Below are 19,721 nucleotides of genomic sequence, written 5' to 3'. Positions count from 1 at the left end.
TGTTTTTGTTGAAATTGGTGTTACACTAAAGAATGACGAAAACCAATAAAAAAATCCAATAATAAACATACAAATAATTTAGACATGTAAAATACAGAAGAAAAAATCTTGAATTATTGACGACAATATTAGAAATTCCTAAACGAATATTTGAAACAGAAAAAATCATGTCACATCTAGGACTCGAACCCAGAACCCTCGCCTTGCCGGGGCGCCGCTCTACCAACTGAGCTAATGGGACCCTATCTCCTTCGGTCATATTTAACTGTATCGAATAAGAACATGAAAAAAGAAGAAATGAATTAAATGTAACCTGTCCCTCTAGTCACACTTTTACGTCAACAAAATCAGAAAAAGCACTTTCTTGGACAATTTAACGTTTGTCATTTAGAACAGTTTTACACAGAATAGACGATTTGCAAAATCCATAAAGCATTTTATTTATTTGCCATTTTATTCTTCAACATTTGAGCTGTAAAACATAGAAATGGTTGATACTTTTGTCTTTTGAGGAAAGGGAGTCTTTTTTGTTTTAGGGTTCGGTTCTTTTTGGAAAAAAGAAATTTGTGATAGCCGAGTTTGAGTCTCACTGCTTTAAGCTTTCCTTGCATTGTTCGTCAGCAGGGTTGATCTGAATGTGTAACTGGATAACTCAACACAGTGACAATTCAACACTCCTTTAAAAGGTGATATAAAGTCATTAAATGTTATGAAATCAAAAAATAGGTTACATAGGTTACTTGGGCTAGGTTTGTAGATTAGTTTTTCTTGTCATTGTGTTGAGTTATGATGGAACTATCTGAATACTATTCAAAACAATGTTTTTTATGCTTCAAATCTAAATATAAAGTTGTTTTTGTTGGTTTCTCCAAAGCGTTATCTATACACCAGAAGAATAATTCTATCATGCTAAGCATAAAGATTACAAGTCAAAAACAAAACCTTTTTAGAAGAGCGATTTCAAATTTATATACTGTGATTACTTTTATTTGGTGATTAAGTAACAAATTCATATTATAAATTAAATTATATTTTTGAGAATTTTATTTTTATATTGTGCTACGTGAAGATATTGTCCCAGAGAATGGAAAAATTAAAATATTAAAAATAATATTTATTTGACTTACTATACCTATCGTGATATCTATAATTGTAGTTATCAAAGTAGTCTACTATAACTGTTCAATAACCATAAAAATATACTTCCCTGGTATATACTTCAGAAACATGTTGCAGCACTCACTCTAGCCAAAAGCTGATAAATCCGGACCAGGGCATGGATTCTCGACAAAATTATTTCATTTATCGGTCGATCCACTCGTTGTTCGAGTGGAATGACTTGAAGTTTGAGGTATGTAATTACCTTCGACGAGACTCGAGAATAAGAACATCATCCAATGTATGTACATTCGACGGCGATTCCGAGCGGCCTGGATTGGAGAATCGGTACCCTGTTTGAATGAATAATTCGAGTAGCGGTCATTACACCCATCAGCCTTATCAGATCATGTCGCCAAGATTGCTTCATTACTTTATTGCTTTATTACTTTATTGGACATTAGAGGAAGAAGCTGTCTTCTTCTCTCGTACACTTGTCTCTTCACACTTCACACGTCTCAACCACTGCATAATATTACTCCCACAGTTCTGAATGTAACCGGTCAGCAAACAAAAAATACACACTCTGTGGTCACAGAGTCACTAAGAATGATGTAAGCTAGGAAAACGTATAGAGCTTCCAATGAAAAGTAAGAAACTTTACGTTCTGTGTAAAATAGGTACTTACTGGAATTTTAGGTAACACGTTCAAAATTGCTTTGTCTAAATGTCGGTCCTACTCGAACTAGTTAACTACTCGAAGAGGTGTTATTTTGAATAGCCCGCTATTTCGGTAGATGTTACTTTTGAAGCTGTCATTTTTTGACATTTGACAAGAAGAAACTACGATAACGACACACGCTTCAACAACGCATTGAAATTATTAAAATTCACCTGAGTGAATCAAATACAAATCATCTTGAGTGATGAGGCCCATTTCCACCTCGGTGGCTTCGTCAACAAGCAAAATTGTAGCATCTGGGGGTCGGAAAACCCAAGAGTCATTGTTGAAAAGTCTCTCTATCCTCAACGTGTGACTGTTTGTTGCGGTTTATGGTCCGGCGGAGTCATTGGAACTTACTTTTTCGAAAATGAGGCTGGAGCAACAGTTACGGTGAATGGATTGCGCTATCGAGAGATGATTAATGATTTTTTATGGCCGGAATTGGATGGTATCTGGTGATCTGGACAACGTTCACTTTCAACAAGACGGCGCTACATGCCACACAAGCAACGAAACCATTGATCTTTGACGATTGAATATCAAAATAACACCTCTTATTGGATAACCCTGTATTTCAGCAAAAAAACATTGTTTCTTACGGGTTTAGTTTTTTTAAATACATCCATTTGAATTTCACTTTTGCTTCGTGAATGGGTAAATGAATGCAAATCTAGGAAGTGGAAATAAACCCTTCTTGTCATCTTTCTTACATCCTATAGATCGGAAGCAGACGGACAGAAAGATTCTTTGTCGATGACAATGCATTATATCCACTTTTGGTGGCAATCATGTTCACCTACGTGGATATATAGCATTTATCTGAAATTGGATGACATTACAGTTAATATACGAAATAAATGTCGGTCCAAGCCAATCGGGATTTGACCCAGTTGTTAGCGCGGTTGACTCCAGTCCCTGGGGATGAATGTTCAATCCTCGGATAACCCAAAAAAAATCTTTGAAATTGGCTACTAGCCGGCCCAAGAGATGGCGCAACTATGTCAGAAATTGAAAATAGATGTATTATGGTATTAAAAAACTTGTTTTTGATGGGTTTTATTTTTTTATTAGAAGTTACACAAGAGATCAGTATTGGAGACATTTGACACTATTATAATTTGGTTAAGTTGTTATTATGAACCGTTTTAAGACATTGAAAACTAGTTATTTATTGCTATGCTTTTTCTATCAACGCATTTTTTTGCACTTGATTCGCCAATCGCCATACGTCAATTTAATGAACACAACAATAAACTGCCATGTAACAAAACCAGCTATTTTTTTGCAATTACTAATAATATTGTTTCATTTGTTTCAGATTTGCTACCATCCTCTGCTGTTTGCTGGTGTGGGTATCTTGCAACGAAGCAGCCGACACCAAGAAGCCTGCGGAAAGAAACCCATCTTCAAAAACTGGTGTAAAACTAGCAAAAAGTAGTGGGAATGTTCTTACAAACCACGAGGTCTTCACCAAACTTGGTCTAACGAGGTTAAGGATACCATCAAGTCACAGCAGGAAAAGATTAGCAGTTGAGTCCAGGCAACACTACAACGCTGACGACTCGAAGATGTTCGTCATCAAACTACCTCCAAATCCTTACTATTACGCGCACACCAAGGCAGATACAAAAGGAAACACAAAGCACATAAGCAAAAAGGTGCCAGTAGGATTCAAATCCAACGGAAAACCTGGCAAAATCTACCACTGGAACATTCCAGTATTGAAGAAGCTAACAGGACAAAAGCAGCACTCAAGATCACAGCTTTCCAGACATGACGATAGCGATATTTTTGACATTCAGAAAACACCGACTTGGACGTACAACCACAACACAAACGAATCACATGAAAAATCTGAGTACCTCAAACCTTTGAAGCACGTTAAGAAGACACCAACTTACTATGTTCCAGTAAAACCCAAGAAGCATTCCTTCATGAAATACTTCTCAGGCAACGGAAAGCCCAAGTCTTTCTACGTCATAGAAAAAAGTAAAAAACCTTCTCACTTTCAAAGACTACTACCGTAATTTATGAATTCAACGATCCAAACTATTGTTTAAGTGCTTATTTAGTTATTTAAGGACCCTTTTAATAATTTTATATCCACAGTGCTATTTTAGGCTATTTTAAGGTGCATCGATGAATTTATGAAAGGGTTTTTGAGTGTTTTGTAATGGGGCGCCTAAAACAGCCGTAATTTTTGCGAAAGTTTATGGCGTGTTTATGTTTAGCTATCGATTATGATTAAGGTTTTTCTTATAAGCGCTCAGTTGTTTGTACTTAATTACTATAACAATGTTATGTACACGAATTTTTAAAATAAAATATAAAAACAAATCCTAATTTGCTTTATTTTCGATGAAGAAGATAATAATAAATCTTAACGAAACATGAAACAGAAAAAAAAACAGAAAATTAAAAGGTACAGCTCCCTTAAGTTAATTGTTCACAAAAAGGTACAGCGCTCTTAAGTAGATTGTTCACAAAAAGGAACAGCAGCCTTATGTTGATTGTTTACAAAAAAAATGATTGAGACTGGGGATTGAACCCTGAATCCCGTTCTTACCGGGACAACACTTTAACCACTGAGCTAGGTCTACAGTAGGTTAATAGGTCGGGATCACTTTCCACTGAGCTATTTAGCTATTAGCTCAGTGGTTTGTTTACCTGTTTTAGGTCTAGGTCTCAATAGCTCAGTGGTTAGAGTGATGTCCTGGTAGTCTTAATAGAACCCATGACCACCATGTGGAGGTCCTGGATTCGATCCCCAGTTGCGACCGTAACATTTTTTAAAAATTTTCTATGTCTTTGTTTCATGTTTCGTTTAGTTATTTTTAATTTTATTTTATTTTATTCTTATTAAATATTACATTGATGTGAAGCTTTTCAAATGATTGAATACTTTATTTTATTATTATTTTTTTGGTAAACTAATGTTTAAGACAAGTTTTTTTTATGCATAGCACAAAGGGTAACAATTATTTTTATAAGCAATAATTATTAGCCTGAAACACTCATCCACATTGAGAAATCTCCTGATAAAAGATACATGACGCCAACGGAACTTGAACCCGTGTCCTTTCGATTTCCGGTCGACAGCTCTGACCACTGAGCTTGAAGAACACTAATGAAGAACACAGCTCTGACCACTGAGCTGAACACTAATATTTGAGAAGTTCAAGTATCTTCACCAAAAAATGTAGACAATTTGTCTCGACGCCATCTAGTGAGAGAGTTAGCACTTACAATGCATTTCTCATATAAAATAAAGTTGTTTGTTTTCAGGTGAAAAAATGTAATAAGCAATAATTGTTGAATGAAACACTAGTATATATTGAATTATTTCGCGGATAAGAGATAAGCCGCCATAGCTCAGTGGTCAGAGCTGTCGACCGGAAATCGAAAGGACACGGGTTCAAGTCCCGTTGGCGTCATGTATCTTTTATCAGGAGATTTTTCAATGTGGATGAGTGTTTCAGGCTAATAATTATTGCTTATAAAAATAATTGTTACTTTATTTTATGTTTGTAGGTTTTACCTATGTAGGTTGGTACCTACTCAAAGACATCCGGACTAGTTACGGGCATCTTGTACTTCAAGGGTATAGGACAAAACAAGAAAACCTTCAGATAAAAGAAAAAATAATCCGTTAGCCAAAAGAAATTATATTTCGAGTTAGTCTCTCGAAATACAACCACGGCAATAGCAAAAAGATCAATTTTTACTTCTTTCAAGTTTCAATACCGAGGTTGTACGACAATCGAGCAATTTAGTATAAATAAATATAATTTGATTTTTCAAAAATTTCAGTTAGTTTGACATTATTTACACTAATTTATTTGATTATTTGCCCACAATGCTCACATAGGTACAAACAAAAATATGCATTTTCTTGATTTTTAATCGAATGATAATTTTTGCGTTGAAATATATCGATTCATAAAAAATCAATCGAGTCTAAATTGATTACGTCTATTACTAACCAATACAATAGATATTCACAATATGTAGGTATTCAAAACATACCCCACATGGAAACGTAGATAAATAATATAAAAATATAAAACACATCTGAAGCAGAAAAACGCAATATGAACTAACTTACGTCCAATCTGGTGAGAAAACAAAGCTATGTAGATGTGTAGATGATCTATAGCTAACCTATAAACTTCGGTTCGATACCTATTGAATTCTGCAAAACAGAAGGAAAAGTTCATCAGGCATACAAAATATTTTAGATTTGCCATTATTTAAAGCTGTATTCGAACTATATGGTAAGATAAAATAAATAATGAAGAAAAAAATTATAGAACAATGTATCTATTCCGCAAACACAAGTCAAAAAACAACAAAAAAATATAATATGTATGTTGTTTTGTCAAAAACAAAAATCGTAAATGGGTAGCTACTTACCTCTCATAACAGCCAGATAACTCGAAAAGTTATTCGCATAAAAATTAAAACGAAGATAAACAGATGCCACCTGTGAACAATTTCTGATACTGAATTAGAAGTAATTTGTTTCTCGGGTTGCAATTATTTTACACAAATCAGGTGCACATCTTAATAAAAACAATAATTTAAAAATACATACTATTACATTACTGCCATCTGTCGACTAACACTCAAACTAAATGACAAGACGAGGCCAAATACCAATATTATTATGAAGTTCCGTTCACAAAACAAAAAGCGCCCTCTATTGACTATTGTGAAAATCTTCAAATGAAAATCACATCATCGTAAGAAGAGAAAAAAGTAATGACTTGATGCATAGATGGATGAATGGTGAAGAATTATTATTATTTTCTGTATCAAATCTTATTGTCTATAAATATCGTTTTACTTCCTCATTTTACTAACTTCCTATTAGTTTTTTTAGCCTTTATTATCATGACAATAAGTTCATATTATGTAGCCTCGCAAGTGGGTTAAAACATTTTATTTGTACGTACATATTCCATTTTTTATAGAATCTTAACTCTTATTTGTGCAAACAAAGTAAACAAATTAAGAAGCAATTTAGCAAATAGTTTTTGCGTATTTTTTTATTATTTAAATAATACAAAGTGAAGTTCCTAGATTAGGTTAGGTTTTTTTATTTATAATACTTACCTAATACTTTTTTTAAGGTTTAAGATTTTTTATTCATAAAATAAGTCTATTTACACAAATCGTAAAGTCTAATAATTTAAACCGATTTTTACAGATAAATTTTTTTTACATCGCATTGAATTTTAAATTTCGATATAATAATCCTACACAAACTCGTACTATAGCTTACAATACACACAACACGGAGTCGACGTTATCTTTCATACATGTCATATTTTAACCATCGTTTTCATCATGGCGGCCTGAAAAGCAATTTAAATTTGAAAGTTACATTATATATCCAGAAAAAGCGTTACAACTCGAATGTGTTAATAGGAGTACTCGAAAGATTGTTGAGATGATGAGTCATCGTTGGGAACGGAAAACTATTGGCTGAGGGTGTGAAAAGGACTAATAAATAGTGCTAATGTTCAAGGTAAAATTTTGTTGTACTCCAAGCAAACAAATCGAAAACCTTAATATATGAACTTGTGTGATGTGGGAACACGGTTGACATGTTTGTAACCGTATTGCTACTATTTTAAGCCTAAGAAACTTTGATATGCTTGCACAGTACCTATCTACAAAAACTGCATGGATGAGATCGTAGATCTGCAACAATTAAATAAACAATATGCGCGTATATCCCTTGTAATATTCCCTGAGCGTGAGTACGAGGGTGAGTTTTTGGAACTGATGGGTTAAGAAAATTAAAATAAAGAATCAAGCGATAAAGTACTATTTACATATAAATATTGGCAAAATATCAGGTGTATTTATATATTTATTTTGATTTGTGCAGTGTTGTTTTTTGTTTTTTGATTCAGAAATAAAAATGAGCAGTTTTCATCTTGGCCGATCCCGATTTTTTATCGGTAACTACCTACTACAGAATTATAATAAATGTACATAGCTTTCTGTGTTGTCATCCATAGTAAAATTTCCCGCTTTCTCCCGCCCGGCGCCCAGCGTCCACCTGACGTCAGAGTTGGTAAGCAGCTTGGTGGATAGTTCCTCCCGCGGCCGCTAGGCGCCACTGCCGCATACAAAATGGACGGAAATAGAAAACACTCTATTCAGTTTCCCGTCAATTCGTCTGCGCGGAGTTCTCTGCGCTAGTCAAAAACCCATCGCGTCGCCGGGCTAAGCTCACGAAAAGCTCAAACTCGAAAATGTCAACAATTAACGCGTCAAACGTCAGTGAAAATCAAGATTTAACCGACAAATCTAATTCCGTGGACATCGGTAATAAAATAAACAAAAATAATGTGTCTGTTTCCGATCCATCGAATTATCCCAGGAAATTATCCAGGGGGAAAAACGCCGTCCAGGTTATCAGTGCTGTTCCAAAGAAAAGGTAACAATCAACTATTAAAACTGATAAAATCCCCATTATTGAATAAAGTCCATTCATAATATTATCATTCGATAAAAATAACACGATTGAAAATGAAAAATTTCATTTAATTGTCACATATTTCGTCCCTTAGCGACATTTTCTTAACAAATCAAGAGCCAAATCCATAGAATATCACTATTTAATGTGTTATACGTCATTTTGAACGATTATTATTGTAGTGAACGCCGTGGGAGGTTATTTTCAGTTTTCTCGGCGTGTAGTGCGTATTTTCATTCATGCTTTTAAAAATACCGCCCAATTCGAGGCATGCCAAGAATACATAATAATATTTGCCCACTTAATTTTACTGTCTTCCCACAAACAATATAAAATCAGACAAGTAAAATTTACGATTACTAACAGAAGTAAACTGAAGATAATATATATTATCATATTCTTATATCTTCAGAGTGGTGAGTTTGTAGATACGAAGTTTAAGTCTACGTAAAAGTTCACCATTTAGAATCGAATTGTTGCTTGAAATGACTTTAACTGTGTTTAGTTACCAGATCTGTATAGCCAGGTAAAATACCCCAATTTTCAGAGTCAAAATGTTAAAATAAATCTATATATAGAAGAGTGTCTGTGGCGGGCGGGCGGTGTGGATGTGATTTGCATACAAATCCACAGTTTTATTCCTAGATTGAATAAATTTTGCACACTTCACCTTCAAAATAAGAATAAGGTCACTGTGTACACGAGATTTCTAAAAACCACCTCACCCCTTTCTCCCACCACCTAAAGCAGAATTTTGATACGTGATGAAATTTCGCACACTTGACGTTCAAAATAGCTGGACAATATACTGCCTTTATTTGAAAACCATATCCTAAAAATAGAAAAGTATAAAAGAGGTTTATGCGTAACCTATACATGAGAGAATATACGCACCATGCATTCCTCTATCCATCCTTGTTCTTAACAGGAATGCTCGATAAATATTACCAGGCAAACATTCAGGCAAAGAGACTATTCTCTGGAACTATACTTAATCCACTTATATTGAAAGAGGTTAACTCATATATGCCTAGCAAGTATACTTGTGGCCCATGTACTTTTATATACTCCGAAAGCGAGCACTTCTGCTTATCAGAACGCGCCAATCAAAGGGCGATTCTGCATTGACCATCGATATTTTCAAAGTCACTTACAGACAGTTCAGTAACTATCTTTTGACGACTGTGACAAAATAGTAAAACTACTTACTTACACTTGTGATTTCATTCCATTTCTTTACAAAGTGTTAGTTATTGTCGTTTATTGTTATTGTATATTGAAAAAATGCAAAAATACAATGATTTTTTAATGAATACGTGCTCTCACGACGCGATAATTCATTCATTCTGTACTAAAAGTTTCACATGAAACCTATCAATTCATTATTTAACCCCTCCAGCTTTTGATGGTCATATATGACCGGGCGTCCATATTTTATAAAAGTATTTTTTATACGTTAGAAAGAGAAATAATATTGTTTCCAGTTTGCCTCAAATATTTATTTATACAGGAATCCATTAATAAAATACAAAAATTAGCCAAAATTAATAATTCATATTTCGCGCCGCTATCGTAACAATTGGTTTAATATTTTTTATTATATGAACGAGTTTTAACTGAAGGTACAGTTTTCTTACAAATTCCTCAAACAAAACAAACGTATTTTCGAAATATTAATTATGATTGGAGTAAAAAATCAAGTAAAAATGTGGTTAGCGTTAATTTTTCACGTTTAATATTAAATTTTTATTGTTTAGAAATAGTTATGTTTATTTTAAATGCATACTCCGGAAAGATAATTTTATGTTGTTTCTAAAACAATATTTGTTTTTACGGAAAATTAAAAATAAATATGTTTAGGTATGGCGCATTTGAAATACACAAAAAAACATTGCAAACTGAACAAGCGTCAAAAATACGAATAATTTGACCAGATTTTAATCGGTAACTTTTCTCTGTGCATAAATAAATAAAAAGTTCGTGAGGCCCTGGTAACGCCGGGAACATCAGCTAGTACACCATAAAATCATAAAAATGACAGTAAATAAGTAAACGCAAGTAAGTACACTTTTACGCAGAATTTAATACATATGAGTAAGCGAACAATAAACTTGGAATAATAAAATGTGCAAATAAATACCTTGTACTTTTCATTCAAACACTTTTCTATGATGTATTTGCTCGTGTAAAATGTAATACATGTAGTTGTTACTACATTTACACTTAGGTCAGTAAACGTCAGTGGTTTGATGACTGGGTCGAATTGCGGCTATATTGTCCTCAGCCACAGATTCATGTGATAGAAAGTAATTTACAAACAAGAAATCGAAAATGTGTTTTTGCCTTGAATATTAAATTTGTTGGCTTAGATATATTTTAGATGCTTTTATTAAATACTGCTAGTAGAACATAGATGGTATCTCCTATGAAATAATTGTTTTTTTTTATAAGCTATAATAACTGCTTTAATTATAAAATATCTTATTTACGAAACCATTTTTGGTTATGCACGGATTACACCGTTAAAAACGGGATTGCAGGCCCTTAACGAATGAATTGATTGATTGACCTTTCCTGATTAACTATTAGTAAAATGCCAATGAATTGTCACATTGTCGGAACGCGTGTTCATAAAATTCCTAACATTTTCGAAAGGTTAACCAAGGACCCAATTTTCCGGAGTGCATTATAAGCCGTATTTTTTAGTCTGACCGCTTCGAAATACGGCTATTTGACGGAGAAGGGGTGTAACAATCCATCGCAGATAAAAAATTACACTTATACTTTTGAAATCATTTGTATCACGATAGCACGATATCGAGTAAAATTGTCCGCTTTCCCGACCCGTGAGGGTTTGAGTTCTGTCAGAATCTGCCAACCAATCACAGTGCGTTTAAGTCTCCTTTGGATTTAATCGTTTTTAAATAACAATTTATTAATTCTAGCAGCGTTTTTTATCTATACAATCTGTATAACTTGTGTGTATAATATTTTTCACGTAAGTTCCTAATCAGGGATGCCATAGTCCCACCGACTTCGAATCGTTGGGTCACTTGTGTGATTTAGATTATAAAATGAAGATATTTCCAGAAACATGCGCTTTATTCTATGAAACACGGTTATTATCGACGAAACTGTTACATATTACGTATTACATTTTTCGGAGAATTATGCAAAATATCCTCTTAAACCCGATGTGCGACATTCTAAAGTAGCCATTTGGATCATTGAACTAAGACGTTGATGGGTTGAAAGTCCAGGGTTCGATATCTGATCCATGTTTATACAAAACTATGGAGCAGGTCTTCACTTGACATCTTCAAATGTTCATTATTGCAAAAACAATATAATTTCGGTTGCGTGGGTATACGAACAATTTCGGTTGTATGTACGTTACATTAAAAAATGTCATAATCCTTGTTTATTGTATAATGAATTTCTACCGCCATTCTTATAATTGGTGGTGTAATGGTCAGCATGAATCTTTCAGCCTTTCAAGCAGATGATCGGGGTGCGATTCTCGGCCGTAGCATTTAAAAAAATATATTTTACATACAATATGGGTAATTATTTTTAAATGTATTTTTCGCAGATTTTTACGCCAGTAAATTATTACACAATTCAAATAAACGCTAAAATATTATTATCTAAAAGGCGCATTGAAAACTAAAGTTCTTTGTTTGATTTTTTTTACCTTCATGATATTACATATTTAAAGATGCTTTGATAAAATTTAATACTTCTTCGAGCAGAACAGATTGCTTAAACTGAGCATTTTTTTAATTGAGAAGAGGAAGGTTGTGATATTCCTGGTTATTCAGATCTGGTCACCAAACACGGCTTTAGCCATTTGAAGGAACGTTTCGATTACGAATTATTGACTTATTGACCAATGCAATTCTGAGAGAACCCCTCGTTATGCTTCCCTTGTTATTATTTTATAAGGTACTAGCTATTACCCTCAGTTTCGTTTTATTGGTATAAGGGAGAAATTACTGTACAAATAATTATCCCACGGTATGAAATGTTTTTCAGGGATGAAAAGTAGCTTATGTCACTTTCTAGTAATCCAACTATCCCCATGCAAAAAAACACGCCGATCGGTCGCTCCGTTGCGACCAGAAAGGAAGACAAACATACAAACAAATATGCAAACATACATACAAAAAAACATACGAACAAACATTCAAACACACATACAAACAGAAACACTTTCGCATTATAATTATTTCCGACTTTATGTCCGGGTTATCTTATCCACAAATGATCATCTAGTAAATCCACATTATGCAAGTGCTTTATATAAGCATAACAATTACAAATCAATACAAGAACAACACGTCAAATCACCAGAGATCAAATAGGAAAACAATTCACAGACTCCAGATATGTTCATATCAGAGGGTTCGGCTTGGTAGAACTCCTAACTGGACCTATAAATCCTACTGATCCCTCAATATAAATATTTTAAAAATCTTTCGTAATCCTACATGTATTTAACACTAGAAAGACCGAAGCGGTCATTTTGACCGTTTCTTGATGTAATATGACGATATTTTGCTTAAAATTTATGGTAATGATCTGATTTTTTTTTACTTTTCATGATTCATGTTTTAACGACCATTGTGAAAAAAACAGGTAAGTACCTTATTTATTTATCGAAATATAATGATTTATACCTACAAAGACCGCCGCGGTCAATGTGACCGTTAGGGCCATTTTAAGCTGGGTTTGTTTAGGATCTTCTTTATCCAAGTTACGCTCGCGGGGTTTATAATGCTAGCCACCTGTATATTGACTTATTATGGTTGACATTATGGGGACCCCTCATATTCAAAGAAACTATGAGTAAGAACAGGTTCAAAGAAATTGTGAAATATTTGCGTTTTGATTTGCGAACTACGAGATCTTCACGACTGGCAACTGATAAATTTGCACTAGCATCGGCAATTTGGAACAAGTTCTTAGAAAACTGTAATCTGTGTTACGTTCCTGGTGAAAATTTGATGGTCGATGAACAGCTTTTTCCTAGCAAAACTCGTTTTCCGTTTACTCAGTATATAGCAAATAAGCCTGACAAATTTGGAATAAAGTATTGGCTTCTAGTGGACTTAGATACTAAATACCTATGTAATAGATTTCCATATTTAGGTAAAACTGTGGAACGTTCAAATGAGTCATTACCAGAATATGTAATAATGAAACAACCGTTTCTCAAAAAGGGACGAAATATCACAACTGACAATTTTTTTACTTCGATGAAGCTGGCAGAGAAATTATGAACTGAACAAACAAGTATTGTCGGACGATGAGAAGGGCCTGGAGAGAAATACCAGCAGTTTGCAAAACCGTTTGTACTCCACGTTATGAATAATTTATTTTGAAGGATAAAAATGGTACTACACTAAGGACGGGTTGTTTCGGAGAAGTTGAACAATTCATCGAATTTCAACGTTCATTTTCAAGTTCTGTGAAAGATTTTTTAAAGTTCTGTTTTAATTTCAGTTTTGTCAAGCACCTAGCCTATGATGATATAATAACAGAACTTGAATAGGACTTTCACAGAACCCGGAAATGAACGTTGAAATTCGATGAATTGTTCAAATTCTCCGAAACATCCCGTCCTAACTGTTTATCTAGGAAAACCGAAGAAAAATGTAATGATATTGAGTACAGTACATCCAAACTTTCAATTTGGCGACAGAACAAAGAAAATTCCCGAAACGATTGAATTTTACAATTATACAAAATATTGTGTCAATATAAATATTACGTAAGAGCTGGAAGTAGAAGGTGGCCTGTGCACGTTTTCTACAACATACTTGATCTAACCGCTATAAATGCATGGATAATTTATAAAAAAATATATCTTGTCACAATTTTATTCTATAGTTTGTTGGAGAACTAAGGACAGCATATACAAATAGCAGAGCTGGTGCAGTTGTGTTTGCTTCTGAAAAATTGACAGAAAGGGAACCGGAAAATAAAACTTCTAAAAGACAACAGTGCCAAATTTATAAAAAATGTAAGCAAAATAAAACAACCGACACATATGATAATTGTAAGAAATCTGTTTTCGGAAAGTGCCTCGGATATTATAAAAAAAAACAGTTTGTACTAAATGTGCACCTAATTAATTAAAGTTTATCATTTTTATATATAATTATTGTTTAATTTATTTAATATTATGCCAAATATTACAAATATTACACAACTACAATAATAATAAACTCGCATGTTATCAGCGGTCAAAATGACCGCTGTGGTCTTTATAGGTATGGAGCAGTACCCGGTCTTTCTAGTGTTAAAATCACTGATTTTTACATTTTTATGTATAAATTCTTTGATAGATCTAATACGCCTAAATTTTGAATGAGAGAGCTAGGTATAATGCCAGTAGCCGAAATAACAAATGGTAATATTTTTATAGTCTGAGAATACCAAATTCTTTTAATTTCATTTCCTAAATCTGTGTATTTTCTTTCATTTTCAGAAATAGTTTTTTTGAATATTGTAGGAATTTGGAATAGCGACATCAATGATATAAGTTTTTTTTTTTTTTTTTAATTTTGTCATGTAAAACAATATCTGGTCTATTATGACTAATCGTTCGGTCTGTTAGTAGTTTTATCATAATATATTTTATAAAATTCATTTTCTAAAAATGAATTTGGTTTGTGTTCGTAATACGGTAGGTATTATATTACGGCAGTCAATCAAGTTATGTTTAATTACCAAACTTTGGTGAATTATTTTTAAAATTTGATTGTGCCTAAATGTATACTCGGACGGCGCTAATACGGAACATCCCGATATAATATGTTCTATAGTTTTCGGAAAAGCCAAACATTTTCTACATAAATCATCAATTTGATTTGTATGTTTGATTATATGCTTCCTATAATTTTTAGTATTAATGACTCTATCCTGAATGGAAAGCATAAATCCTTCTCTATCCTGAATGGCAAGCATAAATCCTTCTCTATCCTGAATGGCAAGCATAAATCCTTCTCTATCCTGAATGGCAAGCATAAATCCTTCTCTATCCTGAATGGCAAGCATAAATCCTTCTCTATCCTGAATGGCAAGCCAAAATCCTTGTCTATCCTGAATGGCAAGCATAAATCTTTCTCTATCCTGAATGGCAAGCATAAATCCTTCTATTTCTGCGCTCAACTAGATAGGTTTATTATTTGAAGGTAGCATTTTTATTGACATATTTTACTGATGGCACATTCACCATGATGTGTTTTTTTTTTATTTTGCATATAAGCAAACATATTTGTTTGCTTACTCGCTGGTAGATAGGTACCTAATAATATCGATATCACGATTATGAAGGTACCAAAGGTATCTTTCATCAACGTAACGTGAGTTAACGTCAAAAATAAGCGACACCTGGATCAATCAAGTCCAATAAGCGAGAAAAGACTCTTGTGAAAATAATTTTTAAATTTGTATAAATGTTGACGTGTCCTCCATTAGGGCAACTTTCAAAGATGCCTAATTGATTGTTTGAAATTGAAAGTGTTTTCTCGTTACGTAATGGATACCACTTCTTTCACAATGAAATTGTGACTTTTCTCCTCACATTAAGAATTAGAAGTTACAAGTAAGTCACTGATGTGATATTCCGAAAAAAGATGTAGACGTATCCGTGTTCCCAAAGTAATCTAAGTTTTTCTTTCTTGTTGAGAAATCGATTTAGCTTATTAATAAAAGTAATTATACATATACTAATCACACACTATATATATCTTCCATTATTCTAATTATTGATCATACACAATTGAAACATACACAACAGCTCAAGTTCGACTCTATCATAAGATTGTAACGATTAAACATCACAAATTAAAACATTAATGAGATATATTATAGACATAGACAAATCACACACTTACTTTCACATATTTTTTGGTTTCTTGGAACGGGCAATTTGCCTAGTTAGGAACCAATAATTTCGACTTGATAAGGTACAATAATCGATAATCACAAAATATTTTAATTATATCTTGTATCATATTGTACTGTGTGTAAATTTAAATGAATAAATAAATATATTTTTCTTTTAAATCTCGAAAAATTTTCTAGGGCAGAAAGGTCGTAAATTGGCGACCACCGTTTTCTTTCTTAGGAAGATTCAATTAACAGACATTACATATTTAATAATAATAATAATTGTATTATTTGTGCATCGCTGTTTTAATGAAATATCACCTCAAGGGCGCCGTACTTATTGTATTACTTGGTAAGATTTATCTTAATATGTACAAAGAGATATAGAAACATACTTAAATATGTAAAATATATAAGAAAAAATGAGTTTGTACTTTACTGACCAACACACCACAGATTTACACTACCTATTACATTTAAATTTACAGTAATACTTTGGCCAGAAAAACGATAAATTACACGCAACAAAATTATACAGGGTGTCCAGGGGAAAAGTTCGCTAACTTTGAATGCTGAAAAATATTAACGTTATAAGGAAGTTTTTAGGTAAAATAAAGTTAAATTGTTTTCATGGGAAAACAAATGAAAAATATGCCGAAAAAAAATTGAAATGGCGAAAAAGTTATTTTTTTCCTTCTACCATCACGTAGAAACTTCCCGAAGTTGGCGCACTTTACCCCGGACACTCTGTATAAGCAAATTAAAAATACTATGGAGATTAACATCAAAATATGGCCATGGTAAACATGAATATAAGACAATTTAGATGGCATAAGTGGTGTAGCTATAGCTAACACATGAAGGGGGTTCGACAATAAGAGGGAGGCCCGACCCAGATGTGGGAGAAAGGGAGCATGCGTATCTCTTAGTGAGGAGGACTGTGAGCATATAATATAGCACTTCAATTATACTAGGGGGAGTATTTCACTATACTCTTGATGGCTTATCCGTGGAATAAAGTATACGAGAATTAATAAATACTCACAATGGGTAGAAAACGCGGCTCCTTTATCCAATATACAAGGTGTATCGGAACGTACCCGACAAACTTTAACCAGCTATTCCTTAGCACATTTGGAGTAAAAAATGTTATGCTGTCCGGTAGCATTTTTTTAAATAAAAAATTTACTATTCATTATTTCACCACATGTCTCCAATGTTTTATCCTTTGTCGATGTTTGAAAACCCATCTGGCAATATTTTATTCGAGTTTCGTTGAATAATATACGTACGTACCTACATTAGCGCGCTTTTACGATCACAGCGAAATGCATGGCACCATTCGTCTCATTTTTAGCTATTATTATTTAGTGTGTATGAAAGAGCGAACACGCTTTTTGACACACTTGCTAATAACAGCTGTTGAACACGAGAAACAATGCCAATGACACTGACGGAGTGTGGATTTTTTTATAATTTTTTGTTTTTAATTTTAAAAAAATGTTACCGGACAGCAAAGTGCCCATAACATTTTTTACTCCAAATGTGCTAAGGAATAGCTGGTTAAAGTTTGTCGGGTACGTGCCGATACACCCTGTATAGCCGTTATTCATAGGTTCGAGTACCGAATAGTCAACTCGCACATAATAAATAATTATATCGTAAGTAGAAAATATACGTTATCTTTTGGATAATTTGGGATGTGGGTATGGGTAACGCCGCCCCGGGAACCATTCACTGGATTCAACAACCTTCCCGTAGTGGTTAGCTACGTTTGGTCACTTAGCAGGGGTGCCTGGGTCCATGGGGGTGAGGTTTGTCTAGATCTTGGTGGTGGATAAGTTTGCCCACCTGCTACTGCGTGGCGGGTCGGATCGAGAGAGAATGGTTGAGGGAGACCTTTTGGCCTCCTCCAGCCGCACTCTCTCGGCCCATCGCCTTGCACCGCAGTGGAAGGGATGGATTTATACGTCTGTTACTCCTGGAAACATTGAACCACAGATTCCTGCCCATCATTCATACCTTTTTTCCTTCGCAGAAATTTCTTTAAAAATACCCTCCACACAGCATCCCCAAAGATGACATAGGCCCTGAGGCATTTTTTTTCACGGGGTCTCCTGTGTGGAGCTAATGGTAAAAAAGGGTATGATTTTCGGAAAAGATTTATTAATTGCTAATCTCTTTGTCGGGCGTCTCCGAATTCTTCCACCATTCACTACTATATACCACAATGTTACTGTTAAAAAACTACATTACATCAACTTAAATTCAACTCCGTATCTCATACCAGTGCAGAGGTATACGGTCCATGCTGAATTTTCACGTGTTCCCGGCTTTACTGGGAGTTATCCTTAGGAGATAGACATGTACCCACCGTTGCCAACTTTACTGTAGACCTTTTTAAGATATACAATTCCGTAGTACATTATTTTGATGTGTCTCGTAAGGTTTAGCCAGCGTTAGCAATGGAAGCGTAATTTTTTTACGACTTGATTACAAAACGTCGACTTTTCTCTACTTACTATGATTATAATATGCATGTATTATATGTATAAACCGTCTGGAAAAACTTCTCCAAATGATAGTGAAATCCATATCAAAATCCGTTGCATGGTTTAGAACAGAGGTTCCCAAACTTTTTTACCCCGTAGACCACTTGCCAAATATATTTTTTTCCGTAGACCCCCTGTCTGCCGAATATTGAATTTTCCTAAAACTATTAACGTCCCATGTGATAATCATTTCTCATTTTCGTAAGAAGATTCCCTTCCCTTGCCTGTCCAACAACCGGGTGGCGGTAAAGTTAGTCTGTCTTTACATTGTGCAGACAGGGGCACCCTTGTGAGGTATTACACTAAATGAAAATGAAGCAGGATAAGCAATGGGAATTTCTTTCTGTAGCTGGCCCTACAGAACTGCCCCTTAAGTTCTTTGCTAGCGCTTATTCCGATCAGTTCTTCTTGTCATATGATATCTGATTCTTCAACATTCCACTTCCACAGTCAAAATGTCCTCAAACTTAGTTTTGAAGTGTGTGTGAAGTACATTTAAATGTTGGACGTCATTATTACCCTGGTTGTTTTTCAAAAACAAGTTGGGAATCTAGGAAAATTCGCGGCTTCCGATGTGCAATGTTTTGCTTCAATATATTAATACTGATGAGAAAAGGAACGTATAGTTTTATTTATATACCTCAATAAACAACTTTACGAAATATAAAAATACAAATATCAAATAGTCTATTATAAGTCTATTATTAGTATTACGTAAACTGTGTTATTTGTGTTAGGTGTATTGTGTCATCTACGGAACTCCTAAATGTTGACTTAAGGTAAATGGGGGTCCATTCGTATGTACCCCCATTTTAATTTCATAGACCCCCAAATTTTTAACTCGCTGACATAGACCCCCAGCAAGCCGATATCGACCCCTGGGGGTCTATATAGACCACTTTGGGAACCTCTGGTTTAGAAGAACTAAGCGTACAAACAGACAGACGCGGAAAGTGAC

The 19,721-nt window shown here is 34.1% G+C and overlaps 2 protein-coding genes across 2 annotated transcripts in view; both read left to right on the top strand.

The window, feature by feature from the left end:
* LOC149419128 (uncharacterized) overlaps positions 1 to 4,126 on the top strand; it is a 157,813-nt gene extending 153,687 nt beyond the window's left edge. Inside the window, exon 2 of the mRNA XM_089637691.1 lies at positions 3,141 to 4,126. Coding sequence (XP_089493817.1) covers positions 3,141 to 3,849 — 709 coding nt within the window. The 3' untranslated portion in view covers positions 3,850 to 4,126. The remainder of the gene's footprint in view (positions 1 to 3,140) is intronic.
* A 3,841-nt stretch (positions 4,127 to 7,967) lies between these two features.
* The window catches only part of Agps (alkyldihydroxyacetonephosphate synthase), a 94,888-nt gene continuing 83,134 nt past the window's right edge, over positions 7,968 to 19,721 (top strand). The window contains exon 1 of the mRNA XM_089637690.1: positions 7,968 to 8,273. Within this exon, the coding sequence (XP_089493816.1) occupies positions 8,089 to 8,273 (185 nt within the window). The 5' untranslated portion in view covers positions 7,968 to 8,088. The remainder of the gene's footprint in view (positions 8,274 to 19,721) is intronic.

The sequence above is a fragment of the Hesperophylax consimilis genome, chromosome 12 (assembly GCF_061612785.1).
Source record: "Hesperophylax consimilis isolate HC1 chromosome 12, BYU_Hcon_1.0, whole genome shotgun sequence".
NCBI lineage: Eukaryota > Metazoa > Arthropoda > Insecta > Trichoptera > Limnephilidae > Hesperophylax > Hesperophylax consimilis.
Note: the sequence above shows the minus strand (reverse complement) of the source record. Positions and strands in the feature narration are given on the sequence as shown.